The 24,618-nt window shown below is 41.7% G+C and overlaps 1 protein-coding gene across 1 annotated transcript; it reads right to left on the reverse strand.

Moving 5' to 3' along the window:
- Positions 1-1,557: 1,557 nt before the first annotated feature.
- On the reverse strand, positions 1,558-24,195 carry LOC136971677 (IDLSRF-like peptide). Its single transcript, XM_067266148.1, has 4 exons — positions 23,947-24,195; positions 14,293-14,433; positions 4,758-4,910; positions 1,558-2,723 (listed from the first exon to the last, which is right to left on the reverse strand). Exons 1-4 carry the CDS (start codon positions 24,068-24,070, stop codon positions 2,530-2,532), a joined length of 612 nt encoding a protein of 203 aa, XP_067122249.1. The 5' UTR covers positions 24,071-24,195; the 3' UTR covers positions 1,558-2,529.
- Between the last annotated feature and the right edge of the window lie 423 nt (positions 24,196-24,618).

Below are 24,618 nucleotides of genomic sequence, written 5' to 3' on the forward strand. Positions count from 1 at the left end.
ATAATGGGCCTACTAAAAGAGGCCCTCTTAGTGCCCACAGGGCGGAAAGAGTTAAAAAAAAAGGCCTACGTGCCTTTAAAGAGCAGGCTCAGACCTGATGACGCTGTTCTTGCCGTGATGAGAAATAAAACTTTTGGAGGCGTATTAATTTTTCTATAAGTAATTTTTCAGGCCCCTCCAGACGACGAGACCCTAGTGTACCTATTGGGTAATCCGCTATTGTTAGAAGTGTATTTCTGCAATGAAGTTCCGTCATTCATCGTGTTTTTTTTAGAAGAAAGTCCCCTGTCTCTGGATAGCAGTTGAAAAAAATCCGAGAAAATCTTGGAAAACCGGGACATCTGGCAACCCTGCAGTAGATTAATCGACGGAAGCGTTTATCAATTAATTGTATTTCTAACAACTTCCGAAGTTTTACTAATTAATTAGAACACCGCGTAAACACTAAGTTGAGCGAAAATAAACGAAGTCGGCCATTATATACTGCGCCTGCGGAATATCCGGTGCGGAATCGGCTCATCATCGAAACCCCGCTTTTACCTATGGTGGCCACCTGTTTCGGTTTTGTTCTTTTGTTCTGGTTTCTGCCCGACAAGGATCGATAATCGATATTGTAGCGTGGGTAGAGTCGGGCGTCGAGCCGCGCTCTCCATATCGATCTCGCAAATAGGATTAAATGCGAAGCAAACAACTGTCTTCTCCCTGCAAACACGAAAACAGTTTTGATCTTATCGATCGAACACCGGACGACGTCTCTGTCGGCGTACATCCGAACGAATATGGCCGAGAGGACAGTTTCCACTGTAGAAACCGCCAAACAGGTTACAAGTTGTCGGTTCGCACGGGCAGGATGTCGCAGCAACAACCGGCCGGTGCGAATCGGCCGCCGCAACTTTTCAATCGGAGCGCGGTTATATTTGTCTAGAATTTCATAAGACCGTGTTTTAATAATAATAATAATAATAATGTCAATTGATCCGTTAAATCCACCCTAAATTTAAATCGCGGCGTCGAGAAAGCGTCATCTTCATCCGCGACTTTAATATTTCGGTCGTTAAAGAGGTTTACCTTCGATAAAAATTCAAAATGAAGGGCACTCTATTGTTCTCTGGCACGTTTATCCGTCGGCCTGGAAAATATTAACTTGAACGAAATTTTAAGCGCGTGTAACCAATCAATACAACGCATGAATTATTCACGGAGCGAATGCGTGCCTTGCCCCGAATGACAATATCGATGTGTCACAGGCAACACGTTTGCCTCGTTCCAATGGGTAATTCCTCCTCGTCTCCATCCCCGCCTTCCACAAAAGGCAAAGTAAAAAGTGCACCCCGAAAATTGCCTAATCTTTCCTTATATAATGCGCGGATGATTACGGCGGTCTTTCTAATAAGTAACTTGTAAAAGAAGGACGTTGCTCCCCTCCAAGTAGGTTTGGAGCCACACACGAGGAATGCCGTCACTTGCCTTTCTGGATCCAATTAACTCGTCCCGATCTGAAGAGGGCGTTTTTCTCTGTAAACACTAATATTTTACAAAGGATAAATAGAAAAGAAATGCAGTCAATATATTTATTGTGTTTCTTTCATGCACCAGGCTTCAAATTTGTGTAATTCAGAATTAAATTAAGAAGGAATTGTTATAACAATCGATGCAGATACCAACAAAGGATCGTATACAACGACGGATAGATATATATAATATACTGCATAATTATACAGATTGATATTTCTATATATATGTATATATTTTTGTATATATTTATATAATCTTACACATAAAATTTATCTTCTATCTATATGCTATACAAAGGATATTTCTTTCGATATTTTGCTGACGTGGTTAACGACGGAATATCGACAACTTAACAAGTTGATAGAGAAGATAAAAGAATAAACAATACAAACAAGCCGTGAAGTCTCGCGTGATTTTGCCACGAAGATATCAGAAAACGACATTCATAGAATATCGACACAACTATTAACAATAAACAACAGTTCTTTTGTTTGTAAGACGATCGTTGCGTATGGCGTGGAGGACAATTTCCACGACTTTTTCGATATTTAAAGATGAATAAGGAATTTCAAGAGGAGGCACAACCCAATTCTAGACATTTAATACACGCTTCAAGCTTTTAACTTTCGGGTAGAGTCGGCGATTTTATCGTTTTCGGATGGTGTCGGGCGAGCGGGTGCCAACGTAATTTCCCCCCCATTCTGGTTAGTTTTGATATCTACACCTACACGAGGAGGGGGAGGGAGAAAAAATAAATATTGTGCTTAATTGGCGGCTTGGCTCCTCTTCGACGTTCCCTATTCTTCTTCGTTTCGGTTGTGGTGTTTTGGGATGGATTAAAATCGATTTAATGGAGTTTCTTAAATTTAGAACAGGATAATTTTCCTCCTCTCTCTCTCTCACTCTCTCTGTCTCTCTCTATGTCTCTCCAAATTTTTTGTGGTGGTCTGAAAAAACAAAATGGCGTCCGGAAAATGTGAAGAAAGGAATGGAAGGAAGTGGATGGTGCCCGTCTCAGTCCATGAAGCCGGTACTGACGAGTTTGTCCAGAAAGAATTTGACGTCAGCAAGTTCCGAATCCCTAATTCCCAGAGACTTAAGGAGGCTCATGTCTCCGCTCTCCACCGCCACGAAGACGTTCTTCAGGTGTTCTAAATCGGTTCTCATCAGGTGCAACGCCTTCCCGAAATCTTCGATGGTCTCGCTCTCTGAAAGGGAAACAAATTTCATTTATTTAAATGGAACCGGGAGTTTATTTTTAATCGATAAAGTACACTACCCACATACGGTATCAGATATCGAGCGTTTCTTCTCGATTAAATACAATAGGATATCGTGTATCCTCGTCTTAAATTACGCTACTCACAAGTATTTACAATAATGAAACTGAAAAACACAAAAAATTGATGTTAAGAGGGGTGGACTTTAGAGGTGGTCGGGAGTGGGGATCACGCAGTATTTTCTCTACGGTGTCGAAGAGCAGTCGTGCAAAATTTGGTACGGGTATGGCATAGAATCCTTTAATTAACAATTCACTTGAATTACACCACCTCTATTGTAGCTATACACTTCTGTCTGTGTGCGTACAGCTTACGAAAACAGTCCTGGAAGTCATTTTTATAATGTCTTTAATGACTTCTGTAGCCGCGGTTTCCTTCTTACCTGCTATTTTATGGAAAAGAAGAAACCTTTCGGAAGCAAGATCGAAGGATAAAGAGGTTGACGAAGCATTGTTATGCCGGTCTTGGTTAGATATTCATTAACAAGGAACGAGCGAAGGGTAAGCTGCAGCGACGAAATCCCTCGGTGACATCACAAAAGTTAGCTTCCGGGCGACTATTGGTTACGTCTGTGACATTCGTCAAGCACAGACAGAAACAGCTTACTTTGAAGATGTCTGTAAACACTAGCAACGCCTTCGAGCGCTTATATGGTGCCAGAGGTAGACCGGGCCCATTTAGCCTTTTGTTTTTTACTAAATGAAATGCGTAGGATGTTTTTTTGTTAGTAAAAGCAGCCTTAAAGATTTGATAACAATAATTTTATAGGGGTACTACAGCCTCCTAAGTTTTCTCAGGAAAAATCCCCTGTTCTTGTCCTCCTCTCTACGGCCACAAATAAGGCAGTCCGTGTAGATTTAATACCAAACTCCCACAAATGAATTACGAAAAGATTTACCTTTGTCATCCATTTTACTCTGTGGAAGGGTTTTCTGTTGTCACAGAAACAATAAACTGTTTGGGTATCACAACTGTAAGGTCGATAATTTGAATGCATGCATGTTAGGTTAGCGTTAACTTAACAAACAGCCTGTACACTGTATACTGTATATATTGATACTACGTCTAACTAGGAACACGCTATAAAATGCTCCATTATTCTCACATTATTGAGAAATGCTGCAAGGAAAGAAGTCCGCGACAACTGAAAAGTATACTAAAATACGATAAATGATGACGTGATGGAAATTTCGTGATTGGGATCGACGAGACAAGGCAAAACAACACGTAGACCATCTTCCGAGAGAAGAGTTTCCCTTGACAAACGCCCGGAAAGACTTTCTCGGGGAAACTAGTCAGACACGTGTCTAACATTTAAATAGGGCTACCTCTCGCGTTATACGGATAATTCGAAGGCAAACTCATGCTGTTGAGACGGCCTTTCAACAATACTTTGCCCCCTTATTTGTATGTATAAGCAACACGTAAGCAATAGAAAAGTGGCAAGTCCGCGGCATTTATAAATAACGACACGTATAATTGGTTTAAGTGTTAGTCGTGTGTATGGTATATTGCACGTGGCTATTGTAATATGTCGCGGAACGGAACGAATTTCCAACCTGTTTCCTTTAATTGATTTTACGCTAGTTTCTTCCGGGTTTATAGGAATCACGTGATTGGAAACTTATGCGGTTCTTAGTGACGTAAATACCGTTCCGCACGCTTACAGTGTACCGTTAAACTGGCGCGAGAAGCGATTCCGACGCACGCGTGAAGACTTAATTCCACTTGCTAGTTTTAAGCGCTCTGACGTCCATCCCCACGCTGGAAAGTGCGACAGCGCATCTAATTGTTTGATGTGTTCGTTTTTAGTTGGCAGCTTGGTGTAGTCTTATATTCTGGATCTTTGTCGCTATCTCTCGTCGCTGTCGCTAACGAAATTGGAAGTGGAATCAAGACTTATAATACGTTCAAGCGACCAAGTTACGACATAATAAAGTAATGACAAGAGGTGATACTGACCCGATAGAGCCACGGCTACTTTCTGCACTCCTCCAAGAGGCGCAAGAGCATCTCTGGCTTTGTTTCCGAACAGTTTCTCCAGGTAATTGGGTCCGTGGTTGCCGAGAAGCGTCTGAAGGAAATTAGCAGTTTCTTCCACCGGAGGTCGCTTGGCTACGGGAAGAAAAAGAAAAAGATCAGACAGACACACAGGGGAGGGGAGCGAAAAACTTCTGCGAAATTGGAAAAAGTCCGAGGCACGTTCCCTCGTCGCAGCTCGCTATCAAATCTCGCTCTTAAGTCGCGCCCCACAGCCTCCGAGCGGCTGTGGGTGGTCCCCAAACTCCCGAAGCGAAAAGAGGGGGGTTCCGTCTCTCCGAATGGCACGGATAAAAGTTAGGACGAGCAATCGACCGGAATTACTACCGCCCACGAAATTCCAGCGCGCAAATGGACCTTCCCTCGCCCTCCCGGCCAACTGCCAACGCTCAAAATGAAAGGATGGGGGAATTTGAGGGTGACCGGAGAGTAGGAAGGGCGAAAGACGAAAAAAACCCGTCTATTTTGGATGCCAAAGATGAAAGATCTCTCAATTGTCTTAAACAAAGCGGCTATTTTATTCATCCCTCCAGACACGCGAGAAGACAATAGGGGCGAATCCCTCTTCGTTTCGTGGCATCTTACGCCCGTATCGTAACAAATACTTTACTCGTTGGGGCGGTCCGAAGACCGGAAGGGGTGTGGCTACGACGTGGATTGGACAGAACAAAAACAGGATAAAAGGAAATGTTAGATTAAAGCATTTTTTCTAAGGAAAAGCGGAAGTTAAGAGCGAGAGATTCGATCGCGGCGTGGAAAATCGCGATCAAATTTCCGGCCAGGCCAAGCGGAAACGAGTAGGACCGACTGATCCTTTTCGTAAAATGGCGTGTCCCGGAATAGAACGAACAAACGTTTATACTAAGAAATAAGAAGTATATCATTAAAAAAAATTAAATAATAGAAGTAGTTAATGGACGGTATAATACAACACAAGATAGTTAAATTACCGTAACAAGAATTCACTAATTTAATCTCTTTACAGTTTAATTTATAGATCGTTGCCGATAAAAATCATCCCACTTCGTTCTATCAAACGTCAGACTAATGATATACAATTTAAAATGGAAGATACTCCGTTGTTAGACTATAGATTATTACACCTCTTATCGTCTTTCGTCCAAGGAAAGACCATTATAAAGGTAAAACGGGTATTGTAACCTGTAGAAAAGATTGGCAACATTGTTGATAATCTTTTCCAGCATTCTTTAGTTTCCATTCCTAATATTTGTTATCATTGCCTTAGTTCAGGAGATATTAAGGTTGTGGAGCCGTATCTCCCGAACCAATTGTCCGAATTTCTCGAAAATTTCCAGAAACATTCTCCCCTAATATCCGAACCTCTCTGCAAAGTTTCAAAAATTTTCGACAAAGGGTACGGGAGTTAATAAACCTTAAATTGGTGAAGAAAAATCGTGCCCCCCGCAGACACACGCTCTAACATCCATAAATATTGAAAAAAAAACAAAATTTGGATGAAATTGATCGTTGTTTCAAGGTCCTTCGAGTCCTGAAATGTCAAAATGTTGGGGCGAGGGCATTTTTTTTTACCGATCGCCATACTTTCCCTCTCTCATGTAACAGCTTTCGATAAACAAAAATCTTTTAGGATAAAGTCGGGAAAGATATTCATGGAAATTTAAATAATTTATACATGAAACTGCAGACATTTTTTGGAGTAAAGTTTGTGTTTTTCATGTATATTTGAATAAATACTATAGATAAAAAAATTTTCTTCTGGTATACAACAAAAGAAATGTCATAAATTATGAAAATACCGCTTAATACCTTACATGGATAAAAGCGCTGTTTAGATGATTAAAAAACGGTCTGTGTGAAAAAAGAAAAAACTGGTTCAATATATAGAGGAAGACACTGCAGAAATTACAAATCGATTAAATAACTTAACAACATAAACAAGAAGTAATATAACGAGATTAAAAACAAATTACTACAACATCAATTTAGAAAGTTCAGGATCATCCAGATTTTTGGAAGACAATTAAAAGAATACGTGAAAACACTACACTGTTTATAAGACAAACTTTCTCTAATTGTCAAGATTAATGCCTCTGAATTTGTCAATTCAAATAATTAATTTAAAATATACGCTCTCCATCTCAAATTGTGTTTTGCCCCTGTAAATCATACTTTTCCTGTTAGCGACGGTGTCGTGCCGGTCATCTAACAGCTTTCGGAAGACCATTTTTGAATTGAAATAACGTAACTTCCAGTGCAAACCGGAAAAAGTCAACACTGTACACGGAGGCTCTAATTCAAATTTGCCTGGGCCCCTTTAGAACTAAATTTAGAACAGTGTTTTGGACTACCGCCCCTTTTAGTGTATATATATATATATATATATATATATATATATATACACCCCTTTTGTCTTCCAGCCTTTTTGAGTCTTCGATCTATCGCAAGGGACTTTAACACCGATTGCTTTACAAGATTAAACAGTTGTATTATTAAGATCTAACAGTGAAAAGAGTTGCTGGGAGTGTTGAAAAGATGGTTCTCTCTTTATCAGGATACACTTGCCAAACAGAAAGAGCATAGAAATCAATAAAATGTCTCGAGAAAAAATTTTCTTTCGATAGAATGCAAAGAAACAACAGGACAGAAATCTCTATTGTTTGCAACAATGAAAGTCCACAGTCCACTCTAACATTTGGCCTTATCCTTACCCTGTGGCACGTTATAGCTTCATAAGGCCCGTGCAAACTAGTGTTGACTTTGAACATTATTCTACGGAGGAAATTTTCGGGGAATATGTTTTTGTAAAAGATTAGTTTGGGACCCTCTGTTGTGGTGGGGGCCCCAGACAATTGTCCTTTTTTTTGCCCGTAGGATAACGTCACACAGCCTTCCTCTCTTTAGGAGACGAAATCTCTCTTTTCTAACGGAATTCTTAAGAGAAATTAGGGATGAATTGGACGGAAATTTTACTTTAATATTGTAGTTTAATGCCTCGCGGTGTTCTCGACTGACCTCCACTAAGACCGCTTCCGGTTGGTCAGAGTTGCCACTTAATTGTCAGTAGTCTGCTACTGCTCTGGCAGTGATTGGTAGAGGCTCTTCTCGGAGAGTCGTGACCATCTGGCGTTATTACATCCCCCTCGAGCAGGGAAGATAAAGAGGCACGTGCCCGTTTTTATGTAGCCAGATCGAAAACTCGGTATGGTGCCTGCAGTCAATAAAAGTAAACTACATCATACAGTGGCGCGTTACAGCTTCACGGGGCCCGGGCAAATTTGAATTAGGAGGCCTCACGTACTGTACAGTGTTGACTTCAGACGTTTATCTTTGAGGGAACATTTTCTTATAATAGATTAATTTTGGGCTCCGTGTTGGGTTTACTCGTGGGATAACACGCAACTGACGTCATATATGTGGTATATGTTTTAATTAATATTCGATTTTTTCCGTCATTCTGCAAACCCTAGGCAATACCTGATTGGACCTGCTCTCGACAGTCCTGTGTAGCCAAAGGGCATAAGAGAGTACACGAGGAAAATGGGTAACGAATGAACAAGAATACGCTACAGAGGCGGTAGAGAGAAGAAGAAAAGGAAGAAAAGAACAAAGAGAGACGGGATGAAGGGGTTCTCTTGAATGGTCTCGTTACATTATCACAGAACGTCGTCGCAAATCGCCAAAAATGTCATTTTGTTTGGCTGTTTCCGCTTTGTTTGCTGCATATCAAGTAAATACACTTAAACATCTGTAGAGGTGAAGACTAAAGGGTGAAAGACTTAATCCTTTGATACAGATCAAGTTCAACAGAGACCATTCCTCTCAGCACAAAAGAAGAAGAAGAAAAAACAACTCCACGATCGCTTTCCAACAGAGCCAATCATTAAATTTTAATGCAAACACTTTGAATAGTTCAAAGGTATCGTCGAAACAGCAAAAGACTCTTCACCATCCGAAAAAAAACTGCCATTTTGGTAATGCCATTTTGGCAACACATTAATAATGAACATCCAGTTTTATCAAGAGAAACTTCGAAATATATTCCGTCCTTTCTTTGTTCCTAACTTCAAGAAAATGGGATTTTTCTGTGTTTATGGACTATAAAAACAGGGAGCCATCAACGTCACACAGAAATAACAAATATAGAAGCACATTTCGTTAACTCAACCTTTTCCCAACGGAGAAAATTTCAACGTCTCGTGAGCGTCAGCAGAAACAAAGGTTGGAGACAAATAATCAAATCAATAAATTGTTATTTAATTATTTAGTTTTGAGTGGTTTGCAGAAGAATTGCGGCAATTCTAAAGGTCGGTTCACACTGAGCGCGATTCGCAACAGATCAAGCGAAAGTCATTAGTGACGCCATTTCCGGAGAATGTTTGTGTTTAGTCGCTGGTAGTCCAGTTTTTTTCTCTAGCGTAAAATATTCCTACCAATCAGAACGGCGGAAAGAGAGGAAGAAGAAAAATCCAAGATGGCAGCAACGAAGTAGCACGATGCGGAACGATTTTCGACTGGTATAAGCGATGCGCCATTTTTGTTTTTCCTTTCTTTTTTTAATAAATAGATGCGAAATAACGGAATTATTACTAATTTGCTGTTATCGGCCATCTTGGATCGTTATCGCTGTCAATTAATCGGTTACGATGTCTCGCTAGCAACAAAAACAGTCGCTATCTCTAGCGATTATCTGTATAAAGTAACGTTAAAATCGGATGCGCGATCGAATACCGGTCTCCGCCTCCACACAGATATTAAAAAACACGTGTAGAATCTACGTCAAACCTTCTTACGGGTTGGTAATCTTGGTTACTACGTTCTCGAGTCGTCACGATTTACAGTAATTACGAAAAGAATCCGGTGTGGTGACCGTCGTCGACTTTAATTTACTGAAATTTAAATCAAATATGGAGCAGGGAAATGCTTTCTACTGATTAACAAGTTGGTAGGAACTCGGTGCGGTGAACGGAAAGCTTTTCCACATTTAATGAAGTAATTAAAAATGTGAAATCGATCGTTCAAACTTGAATTAGTTGTATGAAATCATTACTTTTTAATGTCGATGTTCCTGCTATTTGCCGCTGTACAGGCCTGCAATTTGTAAATTGCAGGCCTGTACGTAGAAAACAGGCTCGACTACGTAAAACGAGAAGCCTGAACGTTGCTTCCGTTCCACGTAAATACCTCGAAATAACGTCGCAGAACGATGTCCAAGTTGCAATCTGTTCTATCTTTACGCCGTGTGAACGACGTGCCGACGAATCGACCAATAGAACAAGAGGGAGAGAGAGAGAGAGAGAGAGAGGGTCATTATATTCGACAATACAGACAGTGTGTATGGATAGTGTGGGGCGTATACTAGCGCGTTTTTTAGTAGAAATAAGAACCCATCTCGTTTCCAATTATTTAAAACAATTGTCTTGAATATGAGGCACGATACTAAAACAGAAGAGAAGTGGCCATATTGAAAATGGATTCGGTTTAAATAATTCGTATAAGACTCTGACAAAAGGGGAGATTTGGCGCTCGGATGACGACGTAACCGTCCGTTGCAGCCAGTCGTTACGACGTATGCAAACGTTAATCCTTCCTCATTTGTCAAAATATGATTGACCTTTACGGGAAAATATCGAATGTTACTCCCACGTTATTCGTGACGTGACTCGTAGAACGAAGTTAATGACAAAAGAAGTGATTGTTGCAACAATACACGCATATAAAACTTGGTATACACGTACAGGTATGCTCGAACAGGTACACCTGAAAGTGTGGATGAAAAATTCTACCTACTCATTCTTTCGATAAAATGAAATAAAGTAAGACGTAACGTTACGTTACGAAGTGACGTAAGCGGTTAGTTACGTAGTTACAAAGCCGGAAATCCGGATTTATCCGAATACAACAGTACATAAAGTCACATATTAAGTACCAAAGTGAAAGCCTCGAGTTTTGCAAGGAATTTTCGTGTAATAATGCCCCCGATTTCTTCGTCACTTCACAATATTCTATTTGTTCTTAGAATATACAAAGAGATCTCATTATTAATGGGAGATTTTCCTGGTTTATGTAGTAAGGTACAGGTTAGAAATGATAAATCGACTTGCCATGAAGACTTCTTTAAAAGTATATACAATACAACCTCCTAATAGAGGACACTATCGGGTCTGAGACATTCGTCCGCTAATTACAGGTAAATATAATAGATATCCCAATTGTAAAAATGTCCGTTAAGTAGAGGGGTTTTCCGCTATTCGGTAGTGTCCGTTAATGGAAGTTCCATTGTACTAACAATAAAGATTTCTCTCTCTTAAACACGAGTAAATTTGTGGGTCCTAATGTATTACTTTCACGAAAAATTTGGATTCTCGTATGACTAACGGATGGAAGATTCCAAGGAGACGTTAAAAAACGTGTCGAGCAAGATAGAACGTCGTTTGTCTGTCCGCTTACTGTCGGATACTTAAAAGGGAGGTTGAAAAAAGCAGGAGAGAAAGTAGGTTTTTAATGAGAAAATGTTTAATTTCAACTTTTTACTTTCGTTTAATATTTAGCTTTTACGTGTGATTATTGTCTCGACTATTGTTTTAATTTTGTAACCATAGCAGCACATTTAAATTCAGTATTGTGAAGTAACAATGTTGTACTTTTCCGGATGCGGGCAGCGAGTGGGTCTTGTGCATTTCGGGATGCTAATGATATGCAAATTAATAACGGGCCTAGAAAATTTATTCTCGTCGCGTGTATCGGCTTAATTAAGGTGGCGCAATGGCACTTGGCAGAAGAAGACAGGAAAGCCAAATTACTTTTCCAAAAGGTGCCATATTTTAGGACCTCGTGGGCTGCGGGTTGCATTGCTATTCCAATGGCCGTCCGCCACGACGGGTTTACGATACTCGAAGGTTCCACGGCAATCTCGCAAGATTTCGATTTCGATAACGGCGTGGCAACACTTATCACGTTCGATAGCCGTGATAAGTGGACTGATAAGGATGGACCAAACTGATAAGGAGCTACGTGCTCTTTGACGACGTCAGACAATACGTAAATAATTCCTGATTCGATTACCACAAATCTCGCTGCACCCCCTCCACACACAAACGTACAGAAAAAACCTCAGAATTCTAAAAAGTTTCTTGGTGTTTCAAGGTTCTCGAGTTCAAAAATGTAAAAGTATTGGAGAGAAGGGTATTGATTATCAATTTTTATACTTTCCCTCTGTTATACATAACAGCCGGGTAAATAAAAGTGGCACGAGAGCCGATAAAATCCGGGGTAGAGACGTTGAAATGTATGCAACTGCCACTACACTAGACGCCATCTTTGTGGTATCTTACTTTTAGATTTTCTACTAGAAAGAATTTGCATTGCAGAACACCCCAGTTTTCCCTTTACCATTGATTTAAATACAGTCAACCGTGCAACCCTAAAGAAAATACTCGTTACACAAGGATTCGATGCAGATCAAATTATAATCATGGACACAATCTTCCTAAATGCCACGATCTCCTTTCGAATAAGCAACCGATAAACTGCAAAATTGGGTTAAGGCAGGGATGTCTTTTATTTATGAATCACACCTGTCAGGCCTAACAATGAGGGGTGCGCTAACACAGACACGCTAACATCCATACATATATAAATTGCCCCCGATTTTTTCGCATTTCTCAACGTTTCAATGTGTCCTAAGTCTTAAAAAATGTAAACATTTTGGGGTTTTTTCCTCCGTTATATATAACAGCCGGGAAAGTATTAATAAAATATGCATTTATCATAAATTATTGCATAGCTTTAGTGTCATGTCGTCTCCTCACGACAGGGAATAAATTAGTGTATTCCCGGTTTATTTTTACCTTAAAAATGTTAAGTTATTCGTGCTTAAGTTAACTCTACGCAGAATAATTCCGTGCAGGATCATTTGGATCTTCATAAGAAATTAAAATTTCGGATAAAATGCATTTAATTTTATAATTAAACAAGATTTTGGTGTTAAAATCCTCTCATTTTGGCGTACAAAATAATTGCATCTCCATCTCTTTCACTCTTCTGTTTGTTTTGTTACGCTTCGAAATGCGTGTACAGTCCGCGAGTGGCACAACAGAAATAATTCGATTGGTTTTCCTGTATTGCACCTTCATCCATCTTAATACTTTTGCCTGGATCCAACGAATATCTGTCACATTCATCGATCTTAATACCTTCATCCGGAGCCAAAAGTTTATGGCAGTTCCATGTAAAAACAGCTGTAGCCGCGTGAAAGCGCTGCCAACTTATCAGATTGAAGACGTTCTGCTCTTCTTATTCCATTATTAAATCACAGACATCGCCGAATTCTTTTAAATCTTCCCACAGTACAGTACAAGATATATTTGGTTTGGCATCTTACAAAGATACAGTCCATGAATTACAACCCCGACTCTGCTGGATGGGTGTTTTTTGTGCATATGTTGCTATCTGTTTCGTTCAAAATCTCAGGATGGGATAAAGATTAAGGAACAAAATTTGGCACGGTAACTTGTACACAAGGGTCATTCGTGCTACCCAATTTTGGTGGTTAAAGGTCAAAGAGGTGGGGAGATAGAGGTGGTCGCGTGTCGTATATCGAGTGGGAGCGGACTCGTCTCTCTACCTTCAAAATTAACCCTCTTTATAGCAATTAATAATGTAAAAGTTATTTTTTAATGTCTCGTAACAGAGGGCGTCTCACACAATTGTAACATTGCGGTAACGTGTCTTAGTGTTTCTTAAACACAAGTATTTTTCGCCGGGAAAGTTAAGCAACTCGTTTCTGCATTTATAAATAATATCAAGGTTATTGAGCCTCTTTCTTTCTGGCGCGTGTAACAATGGCGGAAAAGAATAAGGTTTCAATTGTATAGGTTTGGAAAAAAATTCGAGAAAAATAGTCGTTTTCTAACGTCGTAAACAATAGCCTAGTTATTTGTTAACAGTGTTACAAGGAACCGCCATTGGCGGAGGTGTTGACGATTCCTTCGCCTTATCCTGTCTTCCATTGTCTTAAAGTGTTCTTCGCCTGTAACAATCGTAAAACAATGTTTACGCGGTTTACAGTATATATTGTGATGCAATATATATTGTTACGTTCCTTTGTTTTTCGGTTATAGTACACACTGTGCATCGTTAGTAAAATAGTCTATCGATTGAGGATCGATACAAGATCGATCTTAATTACCGAAATCAGTGATAAACGCTGATCTACTGTAATAAAAAAAGTACACAGGAAACGGCGATAACAACAGTCGAGGATTACTTTTCTTCCAATTACGACCGCGCGTGACGGGGTTAAAAACGAAAAATACAATGCACGAACCCGAAAGAATTGGGATATTTCGAGTATTTAAACGCTTTAAATGCCCAGTTTTTGGACATTACGTCACGCTTGAGAAGTCCATCGTCCTCTCTCAGGAGAGAGAATGATGGACTTCTTTGTGGTCACGTGAAAAAAGGGCGAGAGTCTTACCTGCGGTGCATAGTCTGGGGTCCTCGTCGTATCCATCGGGACAATCGGGCGCCCCGTCGCACAGATACTGGATGGAGATGCAGACGGTGGAGTCTCCAGGACACCGAAACGGTTGAGTCGGGTGACATCTATCCGGATCCACTGTAACGAAAACACGAGAGTGTTAATTTATTAATTCCTACTTTCTCCTTCTCTTCCTGCCAAAAAAAAAAAATCCAAAAAACTCTTGGGGCCTTCCGTTATTTGTCACAAAATGTTTTCCCGTCAATAACACCTAAACAGTGGCCAGTTTCCCATGAAATCCTCGCGGTAGGCTCCCCCCGGCAAGTTTAAGTACAGTAAGACCTGTTTAAAACGGAACTTTAATATAAGGGAAACCTGTCAAACGGGAAAGAATATTAGGTACCGAGCGAGTCCGGTTTACACAGGTTTTACTGTATTCTTCACAGGGTTGAATACAGGTTTGCACGTTCTATAGTACTTTTTATAACTCAGCTGTATTATGGAATCGACTATTGCCGTAGAACTTGTACACAGTATATCGAATTAAACAATTGTACTGCATTGAAAATCCTAACAAATTAAAAATTACTTACATCCGTACAATTAAAACACTAAGTATGTGAAAAAGGGTGATGCATTGTTTAGATATTTTCGTTTTCTTCTCTGTTTTGTTCTGTTTTCTTATAGATGGAGTTGTAAAAAATAATGTGCAACTACACAACACGACAGGAGCATATCCTGCTGTGTTGTGTTATGTAATGTACTCGTTTCTACTCCTAATTTTTGCAGTGTGATATAAATATACGTATATATCTTGGTAAGGGTGATAATTTGCCGGTATTGGAGGATATTCCCCTGTCTCTTATGAATCAACGCTCGTGCTAATAATGTGACGTCATGCCCCTAATGCACTTAAAGATGGTTAATCCCCGTGGCAGAAAAGGTGTTAACATAACGCTTATTGGAATATCGATCGGGATTACCAAGTGAGTTCTATTCAAATGAGTAAAGTTAATCGAATTTGGGATTAACTTTCCTAGTGGAAACGTACGACGAAATAACCCTTCTTGGGATCGATTCCTTTCGAGTCTACAGCGTTCGTGTATTAGAAAACAGACAAGATTTGGCTAGTATGACGCCATCGGAAGGCCCGAGTGACGTAAAACAAAGCGCCGAAACGTCTCCTACCCTTTCGAGCAAATATCAGGAGTAGGCTCCTTCAACTCGAATCGATTCGATGTAGGAGGTCCTATGTAAAAGTTACGTGCTAATTTAATTGGTTAAACACTGGGGATTTAATTGTAAATTCTCCGACTAATCCGACTGATTTGGACATCGTTAACGGGGTCTGAGGCCCCGAAAAACTGACCTCCGAGCGGCCCTACATAAGAAATTCCGATGGAACTATCACGTTGTTGTATTGTACATTTACAATTACTGCTTTATATTAAGACTAATAATAAGTGTCCTGCCAGCCGTATTTATTGTACATTTTTTAGGAATTCCGTGACAAAAACCGCAGAGTTCTGTTGTTCTTAACAAACGGAGAATCATATAGAATACGTACAGTACACCTCACTTGTGACAATAACAATATAATTATCTCTTATACGAATAACGAAAATACAAAATTACGAAGGAAGACAGCGTGTGTGAGTGTAAATATTCTTTGAAAGGCCTTCAGAACCGTCCGTTGCAGGTAAGATCATCACTTCTACCTCTAGAATGAATCTGCCATAGATCAACGTTATATCGAGTTCCTTCTCACGTTAATAAGTCAAAAGCTGCAGTACTGGGCTCTACAATTTAATGTAAACAATAGAGACGTGTGTTTCCTTATAAAAATTGATAGTAGGCAGCGGTATTTTTCGTTGCAAACAAAACATCGATAACGAGAAGCGTGTTATATCGACCGAGCGAAGATCGATTTCTACCCGGATAAATTCAATTATCCGGGTTTAGTTATAATGCAGCGCGGTGACGTCGAAACCCTTCGTGTCGTTACGTAAAACGAAATTTGATACGAGAACAAATACGTATAAATCGATATCGCTTTATCCGATTGGATGAACGACGTCGTTTCCTCCAGATGATGTCGGATTCGAGTTTCCGGCTGATAATGAATTCGTTTCGTACAGTAAAGCTTAGCCAGGTCCTATTTTCTTCCGTACATTCGGGGATTATTTCTTATACGACGTAAAGATAAAGGCAATTTCCACGTAGAAAAGTACATTAACACGTAAAGGACCATCCGTACTGTTAAACAGTCGTGGTCTCCCCCCAAGTAACCGGGTACAGAAGAGTGCCAGTTTACGATTTATGTAACGTTAAGATCTACGTGGCCTTCACCTACGTTACACACGTTACGTATTAAGTGAATTCATGCGGGTAATTCGTAATCACGTTACGCGACGACAGACGTAACGACGTGAGTAATCGGAAGAAGAGTCAGTTACGCGAGATTGTGTGGTTAAGATGTCAGCGTAACTAACTTTTTATTGGCCACTAAATAATAATATTATTATATAATTAAGGGAAGAAGCAGTCGTTACTTTTCATTTCGGTGATTTGTTCGGTATTGTAAAGAAAGGAATTTCAAATAAATCCTTTATCCTGAAAACCCAAGAGGGATTCTCCCTAGAGTTTCCATCATCGACAGAGCCATAAAGAAACGTAAACGAGAGAAGAACTTAAAAGGGCAGAAAAGTAAAAGATGGAAGATCCTGAAGAACCTAATCTTTTGATAAAACAAGACGTTAAACGTCACTACTAATAGTCGTAACTGTTACGTTTTTCTACTGGAAGGCGAAAGATCCAGCGAGAATAGGTTGAAGTAACGGTGGATTTTGATTACGGATGGGAAGGGACCTTTTTTCAAAGGAGTACCACCTGTTCCTTGCAGCAATAACGGATCCTTCTCTCCTACTCCGGTGGTACCGTACGTGTGCCACTGGTTCGAAGATCGTTACTGCTGCAATTCTACACACGGAAGGAAGAGGTAGGGGAGTGAAAAAAGGTTGAATTACATTAAAAGTACGTCAAAATTTCCTTTGGTAATTTAGAAAAAAATAATAATAATAAAATGGAGTCGGTTAATTGCGGATGTCGCTTTAATTTACTCAAAGTGGTTTCCTTCCCGTTTGAACCGTCGGAAATCTGGTACGTCATTAATAAACATCGACCATACTAGTTCAACAACGATTCCCTAAACAATTACCGTAATATCGGTAGAAACGGAAGACACTTCGATAATTTCCTCCTTATCGCCGGCCTGGATCGTTCTTACTCGAATAACGATTCAATTAATGTACTGTATGAAGGTATTTCTAACCGGATTCGATTAACCGGAGAGCATCTCCATTAAATTTAACACTTATTGCTATATTACGACTTGATGTTACGCTTGGTTTAATAAGTTATAGTGATAAACAATCAACTACTTACGTAGATGACACGTCGATGGTCGCCATGTTGTAATGACTGCCTCGGGAACTAAGTTCGGTGGCGCTTCGGGCGTACTAATTATAATATGTTAATAAATAATACTAATAATCCTCGAGGAAAAGTGCTTTAATGTCTGTATTTTTGGTCCGTTTGGTATTTTCTTATATTTATATCATCTTGATGGCACTTCGATTGCCTATCACGGTGTCACATTTAAAAAAATCAGATGCCGTAAATACCCTTTAAATACAATAATTCGGTGGCACGTAGCGATGCTAACAACGCAGTAATTTATTGCTTCTTTGGCGACCATGAAATTAGATTTTCGTTATAATATACAGCTGGCCCACTAACACTTTTCCTCTCGTGTTTATCTCCTCCCCAATCGGCGGGTGAGTAAGCCGAAATTTTCTGGTTGTCAATTTTCCTACACACCAAGCACCACTCGTGCTCTTGTGTGTTTGATTCAGAACAGAATTCTTTGCCTTCCATAGGTGTCTCGAAAAGTCCTCTGAATTGGGCAATGCGGAAATCTCTTGACAGTTTGCACGAATCCTATTTGACAATACGATCGAATTTCCTTTACAGAACATCACTATAAAGCCTGCTTTGTTTATATTTTGTATCGGTAGAAGATCGTGCGACAGTTCGTCCGTATTGAAGGCCTTCGGGTTAATCAGCACCGTAATCAACGAGCATCTTTCATTGCTATGAGAGTGTCTTCAGGCGGTGGCACGTTATCCTATGGGCAAAAAGGGCAATTGTCTGGGGCCCCCAACAACAAAAGGCCCAAACAAATCTTTTGTGAACTCATTACTCTAGTAAAAATACCGAAATTTAAATTTGGCACTATTTCTGAAGGTCTTAAATTGGCGAAGGCACAGCGCAGAACTTAATCCTCCAGAGGATCGAGGAAACCGGGGGACTCCCCAGAAATTCCCCCGAAGAAAAATGCCCGAAGTCAACCCTGTACGTGGGACCCCCTAAGTCAAATTTGCCCAGGCCCCAAGTAGCTGTAACGAGCGCGATGTCTCCAGGGGTGTCCATATCTGCAACAAATGCTGTTTATTCTTCTTTATAACCACTAGATTGCGCACTTTCTTGATTATAATCTGATTATAACTGTCATAATTTATAAGCGGGGCGTCTCACTTTCAAATTCATAAGCGGGGCCTCGCACTTTCAAATTTATACGTGGAGCATGCCGGGAATGCGTCGTAACATCGAGGGGCGAAGTCACTCTATTCCGGTTGGACCGAAGATACACCCATAGAAATCCGGAACCGGAAGAGGAGGAAGCGAGGCGAGAATAGGGAAACTTTTATCATCTTCTATTGTAATTAACACTGAACTGAACGCAACACACGATTAATTAGTGAGAGATGACTTTCTGTGGGAAACTGGTCCCTATTTAGGTGTGATGAACGTGAAGAGAATCCGAAAACTGCACGTGGCAAACTCGTTGGCCGTGTGCCAACCCACGACTAATTACCAGTGTTCTGTGGTGTTATCCACTTATCCACACGGCTACTGGAGGGCATCATTTTAGCGTGTGTACAGGTGGGTGTGTTGGCATCTATTTCGTTTAATATCTTGAGATGGGGTAAAGATTAACTAACGAAATTTGGCACGGTGGCTTGTGTATAAAAGTCATTGATACTATTAAATTTTCGTGGTTCAATGTCGAAGAGGTAAGGAGATAGAGGGGGATGACGTGTCGTATGTCGTGTGGGGTTGGACTTAATGAAAATTTTAATCGTTATTAGCATTTACAGTTTTTAAAACCCATTTCTATCCTCAAGTATTTTAGCTTCTTATTGTAATTAATAATATAAAAGGGCTTGCAGCAGTATCTTTTAGACCGGAGAGACGTCTCTGTCGCGATTAACCAATCCAGTGAGTCAAGTTCAAGTGGCCAATTGAGATGAGTTCCATGATCAGATTAAGTTCATCATTCGAATCATCTCTCGATAGGAAAAAGTCTGGTTCGAATAATCAAAATGGATAAAAGTTGCTCCCATTTCAAGATCCTAACGATCTTCCAACTCCTCCGAGTGTTCCTTTTGGGACCACTTCGAAAGGACTCGGGTAATTAGCAACCTCTCGCCCACCCTCGGAACTCTCGTGCACTCTTTATCCGCAGAAAATATGCAGTCAAAGCACTCGTGGATGTCACACAACTTCTGGTATAAATAAAATGCCGTCTTGGAAGAGAAATTCCAAAGCAAGTTTCCTGTCTCGTCCTTTCTCTAATGTTCATATGGATTTTAACCCTTTTTTTGTCTCCGTGGGGAGAAAAAGAGGATTAAAATCCTTTTTAGGGATGCCGGGCAGCAATTTTCAATCAAATTTTTAATTTATTTAATTTAAAATATATGCTCTCCACCTCAAATTAACAGTGGCTTGCCCCTGTAAATCATACTTTTCCTTTAACATCGGAGCCGTGCCGTTATCTATCTAACACCTTTCGGGGGAAAATTTTGTTAAAAGACTACTAATTTCTGCAATTAATATACCAAAAAGGTAAGAAAAGAGTCGAATGTATTGTTTTAATTGTTTCTTTCTTTTTGCAGAAGGTGAAATTTGAACGTTCCTGATATTTCCATCTAAATTAATTTCAATTTGCAATTATCACCGTGTTGTTTATTACATTGAATATTCTCCCGTTTACATTGAATCGAGTCTTAATTAGTCATAGCATTTACATTAAAATCAATTCTTAATTCTAATATTAATTCAAGTAATTGAGAATATGCATTTATAATTGTGTCCTTCAGCATTAATTTAAAATATCGATAAATCAACATCATTCGCCGGAAATCTCCGGAACCAATGGTCCGATTTTCCCGAAAATTTCTACAAACATCACCCCCTAACACACAAAACTCCTTGCAAAATTTTAGAAATTTTTGACAAAAGGAGCAGGAGTTATTAAGCATTAAAGTGGGTAAAAAACAATCGTGCTCTTTACATACACACCTGAACAGGTGAGTCTGTCCGGTATACCGGGCATGTACACCTATTCGGGTATACCTGACAGATATACCGATACGTGTGTACCCGATTTAACGTTTCATTTTCATTCTTAATTCTGTAAAGCCGGTATACCCGAACTTGTGCGAACGCCCACTCAAATTTATAATGATACTGTTGTAAATGGTGTGTGGTTAACACACATCCTCCTCCTCTATTTTGCAAAATACACAGTTGTAATACAAGAAAACCAAATGGAAACGTCTTAATTGAATCAAGAAGACTGTTAAACTTTGTTAGACAGAACGTACGAGCCGTGTCATCCATCACGCCGTTATCAAGTCATCTGTTCTCTTTACACTTGGATGACAATAAAAGCTTTTGTGTAGTATGTAGAAGATGGAGAAGAATTCGAATAAAATTTTTGATAAATAAAAGATTTCCTTAAAAAATCGTGTTAAAACTCTTAAACCTGCCATCGGTTCTTCAAATGGTTTCTGCTCTTCGCCCTGTACGTCCGTATTACGGACTACTAAAAAAAAAAAAAAAAAAAAAAAAAAAAAAAAAACTACGAGCGTGGGAGAGGAGATAATAGGGAAGGATGTATAATACAACAATACAGAACTTATCATAAGAGGGTCCGACGGCCGTCTCCCCAGGTTTTGGAGGAAGAGTGTAACACAACTCGTCTACGGAGGACGAAGGTGACGTCCCCGTTAAAGCGAATTCTCGTAAACGAGAGATTACTGTATTTGCTTACGTTAACGTTAACGTCCTTGTCCGTATTCCCGGATCCATCGATTCATTGCCTTAATCTTCTCTCCCCCCCCCCAGGTCGGGTGGCAGACCGACCTGGGGATCAGCGAGATCTTGTCCAGTCGGAGAAGCAGGAGAGAAAAGATCCGACTCTCGGGAAATGGCGCGCTCTTCCGGAAGGAAGCGAATGAAAGCCGCGGTGAGGGGGGAGGAAAGAACAAGTCGGAAAGGGAGAGACGGAAAAAACAACGGAGAGAGCGACGGAAAGCGCTTTCGCTTAATGCCCAAGACGGGATTTTCTTTGGAATAGAAAGAAATGCAGACAAACCGGAAGGAGCGTCACCGCTCATACCGGTCTCAGTTACGTCATAATTAAGTCTTCCGGTCGTCCTCCCGCCGAAACGTTTCTCCCTCCTCCGGGAAAAACCTGTCCTTCCCGTGTTCTTCATAGAGGCGGTGATGGCCCTTCTCCACCTTTACGTTATCTAACGGGAATGGTTACCCGGGAGGTCGAACTACCCCAAGCCTCCCTTCTCCTCCATCCCGGTGGGAAAACCCCCGAATATCGAGTAACTTCGCGTTGAAACGAAAGAAACAAAAGAACTCCCCTGCGAGTCTCCCCGTTCTTCCTACTCTTTGCAAATTTCTCTTTATCCCGGGTGGAATCTGAGGTTCGAATCTTCCTCGTCGGCATTGAGCCTAGTTCTGGCGAGAGATGAATGTCGCCCTCCCGACAGACACGTAAAATTACTTCACCGTTACCGTAATAGAGTAGGAAACTTTCCTCTCATCCGTGGAGGAAAGCGGAAAGCGTAAAGCAGGAAGACCTTCCAGTGTCGCCGCCATAAACAACAGGTAGTATTACCTGTTCGTCTCTTTTGTGGTTTTTCTAGCCAAATATAATGGGAAGTAACGAAGGGAAATTCAATTAATGTAACACTGCAATTCTCTCCCATTATATTTTTATCAACCTGATGGCGTATGTTGCGACTTTCGGTATCTCCGTCTCCGAACGTGGGTACTTTCGATGCGTAAAGACAAAGAAGTCACACGCCCACACGCCCATCTTCCTCTTTCCTCCTCCTTCCTTCCCCTTCCTCTTCTTTCTCCTTCTTCCTTCATCGTTATTTTCGATCTCTCCACCTTATTTTTGTGCCTGTAACTGTTATTTCGGCGGAAAACTCGGATGGAAGAGAGAAGAAACGGGGAGGACGGTTGAGTTTGTCTATGAAAATTGGAAGGAAAAGGAGAAGAAACATCCACAGATGATGTTTCTTCTCCTCTTCCTTCAACCTTCGTTCGTCGGAGTATTGTTTCTGTCCAATCGAACAGAAAGTAAACCTATTGCTTTTGGTACGGACTCCGGTTCCACCCCCGCCGACTGCAGCGTGCGCGTGCCGAGAAAGGCCACCGGATCCGGATCGGAAGGCGGCCGACCACCCCGTACGAAACAACGGAAGAAATTGCGGGCCCTTTTCGTTTTCGGGTGATTTTGGTGTCAACGAAGGCGCGCGGGGGGATGAGAACGAGAATGAATAGCTTTCAACTTCCTTAAAGTTAACCCAGAAGAGGCCAATGGTTCCCTCTATTTTTTAATTCAGGCGGTGTGGTCTTCTAACCCGTCCACCCACCTTTCGTGTCGGGGGGATGGCCGGCGTCGTTCTCTTCCGATTCCCCCTTCTGGTTGGTTTTCTCCAACGTAATTTGCCAGAAACCTTCCCCCTTCCCTAAAACACTTCCTTTTCCCCTTTGGGATCTTTTCCCGGTTTGATTGTGGATGGCACACGGATCCTATGACGTATCTCCGGGCTTTCATCTCTTCCCTTTCCCAAATACCGTTTTCCCGCCGTTCGTTCGTCTCTCGAGAAAAGTTTTCCTTAAATTTAGTGACGTCGGATGGTGGCTCGAAAATCTCGTCCGTCGAACTAAAGGTCGAGGGTCACCGGATTACGTCCCGTCGCGTGCGAAACCCTCGGTTTTCTATGGAGGTAGAGCGCGCGATCCTATCGATCGAGAGGATCCGTCAGACGTAATCGTCCCGTAGATCGGGCCGAAGGGTTCGAGAACGGCCGAGGAGGGAGGACGACGTCCACCCAGTGGCCGAACTCAACCCCCTCCCACTTCCGGAATCGCTTCCACCACTCGATTCTTCCTGTTGTCCACCTGTGACTAAACGGAGGCGCGACGATCCCCCTTCGCGCCTCCGTTCGGAAAGGTGTTGGAGGAAGTGGGAGGGTCTCCAACCCGCCAAAACGAAAATCGCGCGAAGACCACCGCCGGCGCAAAGGGACGGGGTTGGGTTTCCGGCGGAAGGGAAAAGGGACTTTATGGAAAAAGAATCGAGCGCGCCCCCTCCGCCCGAGTGGGGTGATTGGTCCCGGAGCGGCGTCGGCGGGCACCAGATCCGGCGCGAGCGGCGCCGGGCGGCGGAATCGAGTCGGAGGCGCCGACGGAGCGGAGGGGGAGATCAGGACCCACCTTCTCTCTTGACGTTGGCCAAATTTCGGTGAAAGACGTGCGAGAAGTCGATGAGGTAGGCCCCTCTGGCCAGTCCGAAAAGCACGAAGACGAAGACGTCGACGCGAGGAGCCCCTCGGATCATGGCGCGGACGAGATCCGTCGACTGTGTCCAATCGAAGAAGGGGAGCCGACCGACGTATCCGTTATTTTCCGGAGCGCGTGCGATGCGGTTCCTGTTCCGGGAGTCGACGGATAATTCTGCGCCTTTTAAAAATTCCGGCCCACCTTTTAATCCCCGCCGATCGGAGCATGCGTCGGTGCCACCAATGGACGACGCCCCGCCGGCGTGGGCGGCGCCCGCCGCATCGATCGCGTCGGCGCGCGCGGACCCGGAGCGGAAGTGGGCGGGCGGGTCGAGAGGAGGGGAGGAGCCCCCCGGCCCCCACCACCGAAAACTCTTCCGAGAAGGGCGACCGGAACCCCAACCCAAAGGCTTCGGGGATCATCGGAGTCACGTGACTAAATAGGTACCTTAGACAAGCAAAATTCTATTGGTAAGGGGAGAGGTGCGACCCAACAACCGCAGAACGTAAAGGGAGAGGAAAGAAGACGTTTCGTTTGGGAATTGTGAGATGGAGGAGGTTCGACACTTTACGGTGTTAGATTTGAGAATCGAACGGGGTGGAAGGA

Source organism: Centruroides vittatus, unplaced genomic scaffold (genome assembly GCF_030686945.1).
Source record: "Centruroides vittatus isolate TY-2023 unplaced genomic scaffold, ASM3068694v2 contig_2682, whole genome shotgun sequence".
Classification (NCBI taxonomy): domain Eukaryota; kingdom Metazoa; phylum Arthropoda; class Arachnida; order Scorpiones; family Buthidae; genus Centruroides; species Centruroides vittatus.

Excerpts from the sequence above, each read along its gene's own strand:
- LOC136971677 (XM_067266148.1), bottom strand. The coding sequence starts at position 24,070 with ATGATCCGAGGGGCTCCTCGCGTCGACGTCTTCGTCTTCGTGCTTTTC. Across the intron at positions 14,434-23,946 it reads GGCCAACGTCAAGAGAGAAG|TGGATCCGGATAGATGTCAC; the intron begins GTGGGTCCTGAT and ends TTTTCGTTACAG. Across the intron at positions 4,911-14,292 it reads CCCCAGACTATGCACCGCAG|CCAAGCGACCTCCGGTGGAA; the intron begins GTAAGACTCTCG and ends TTCTTCCCGTAG.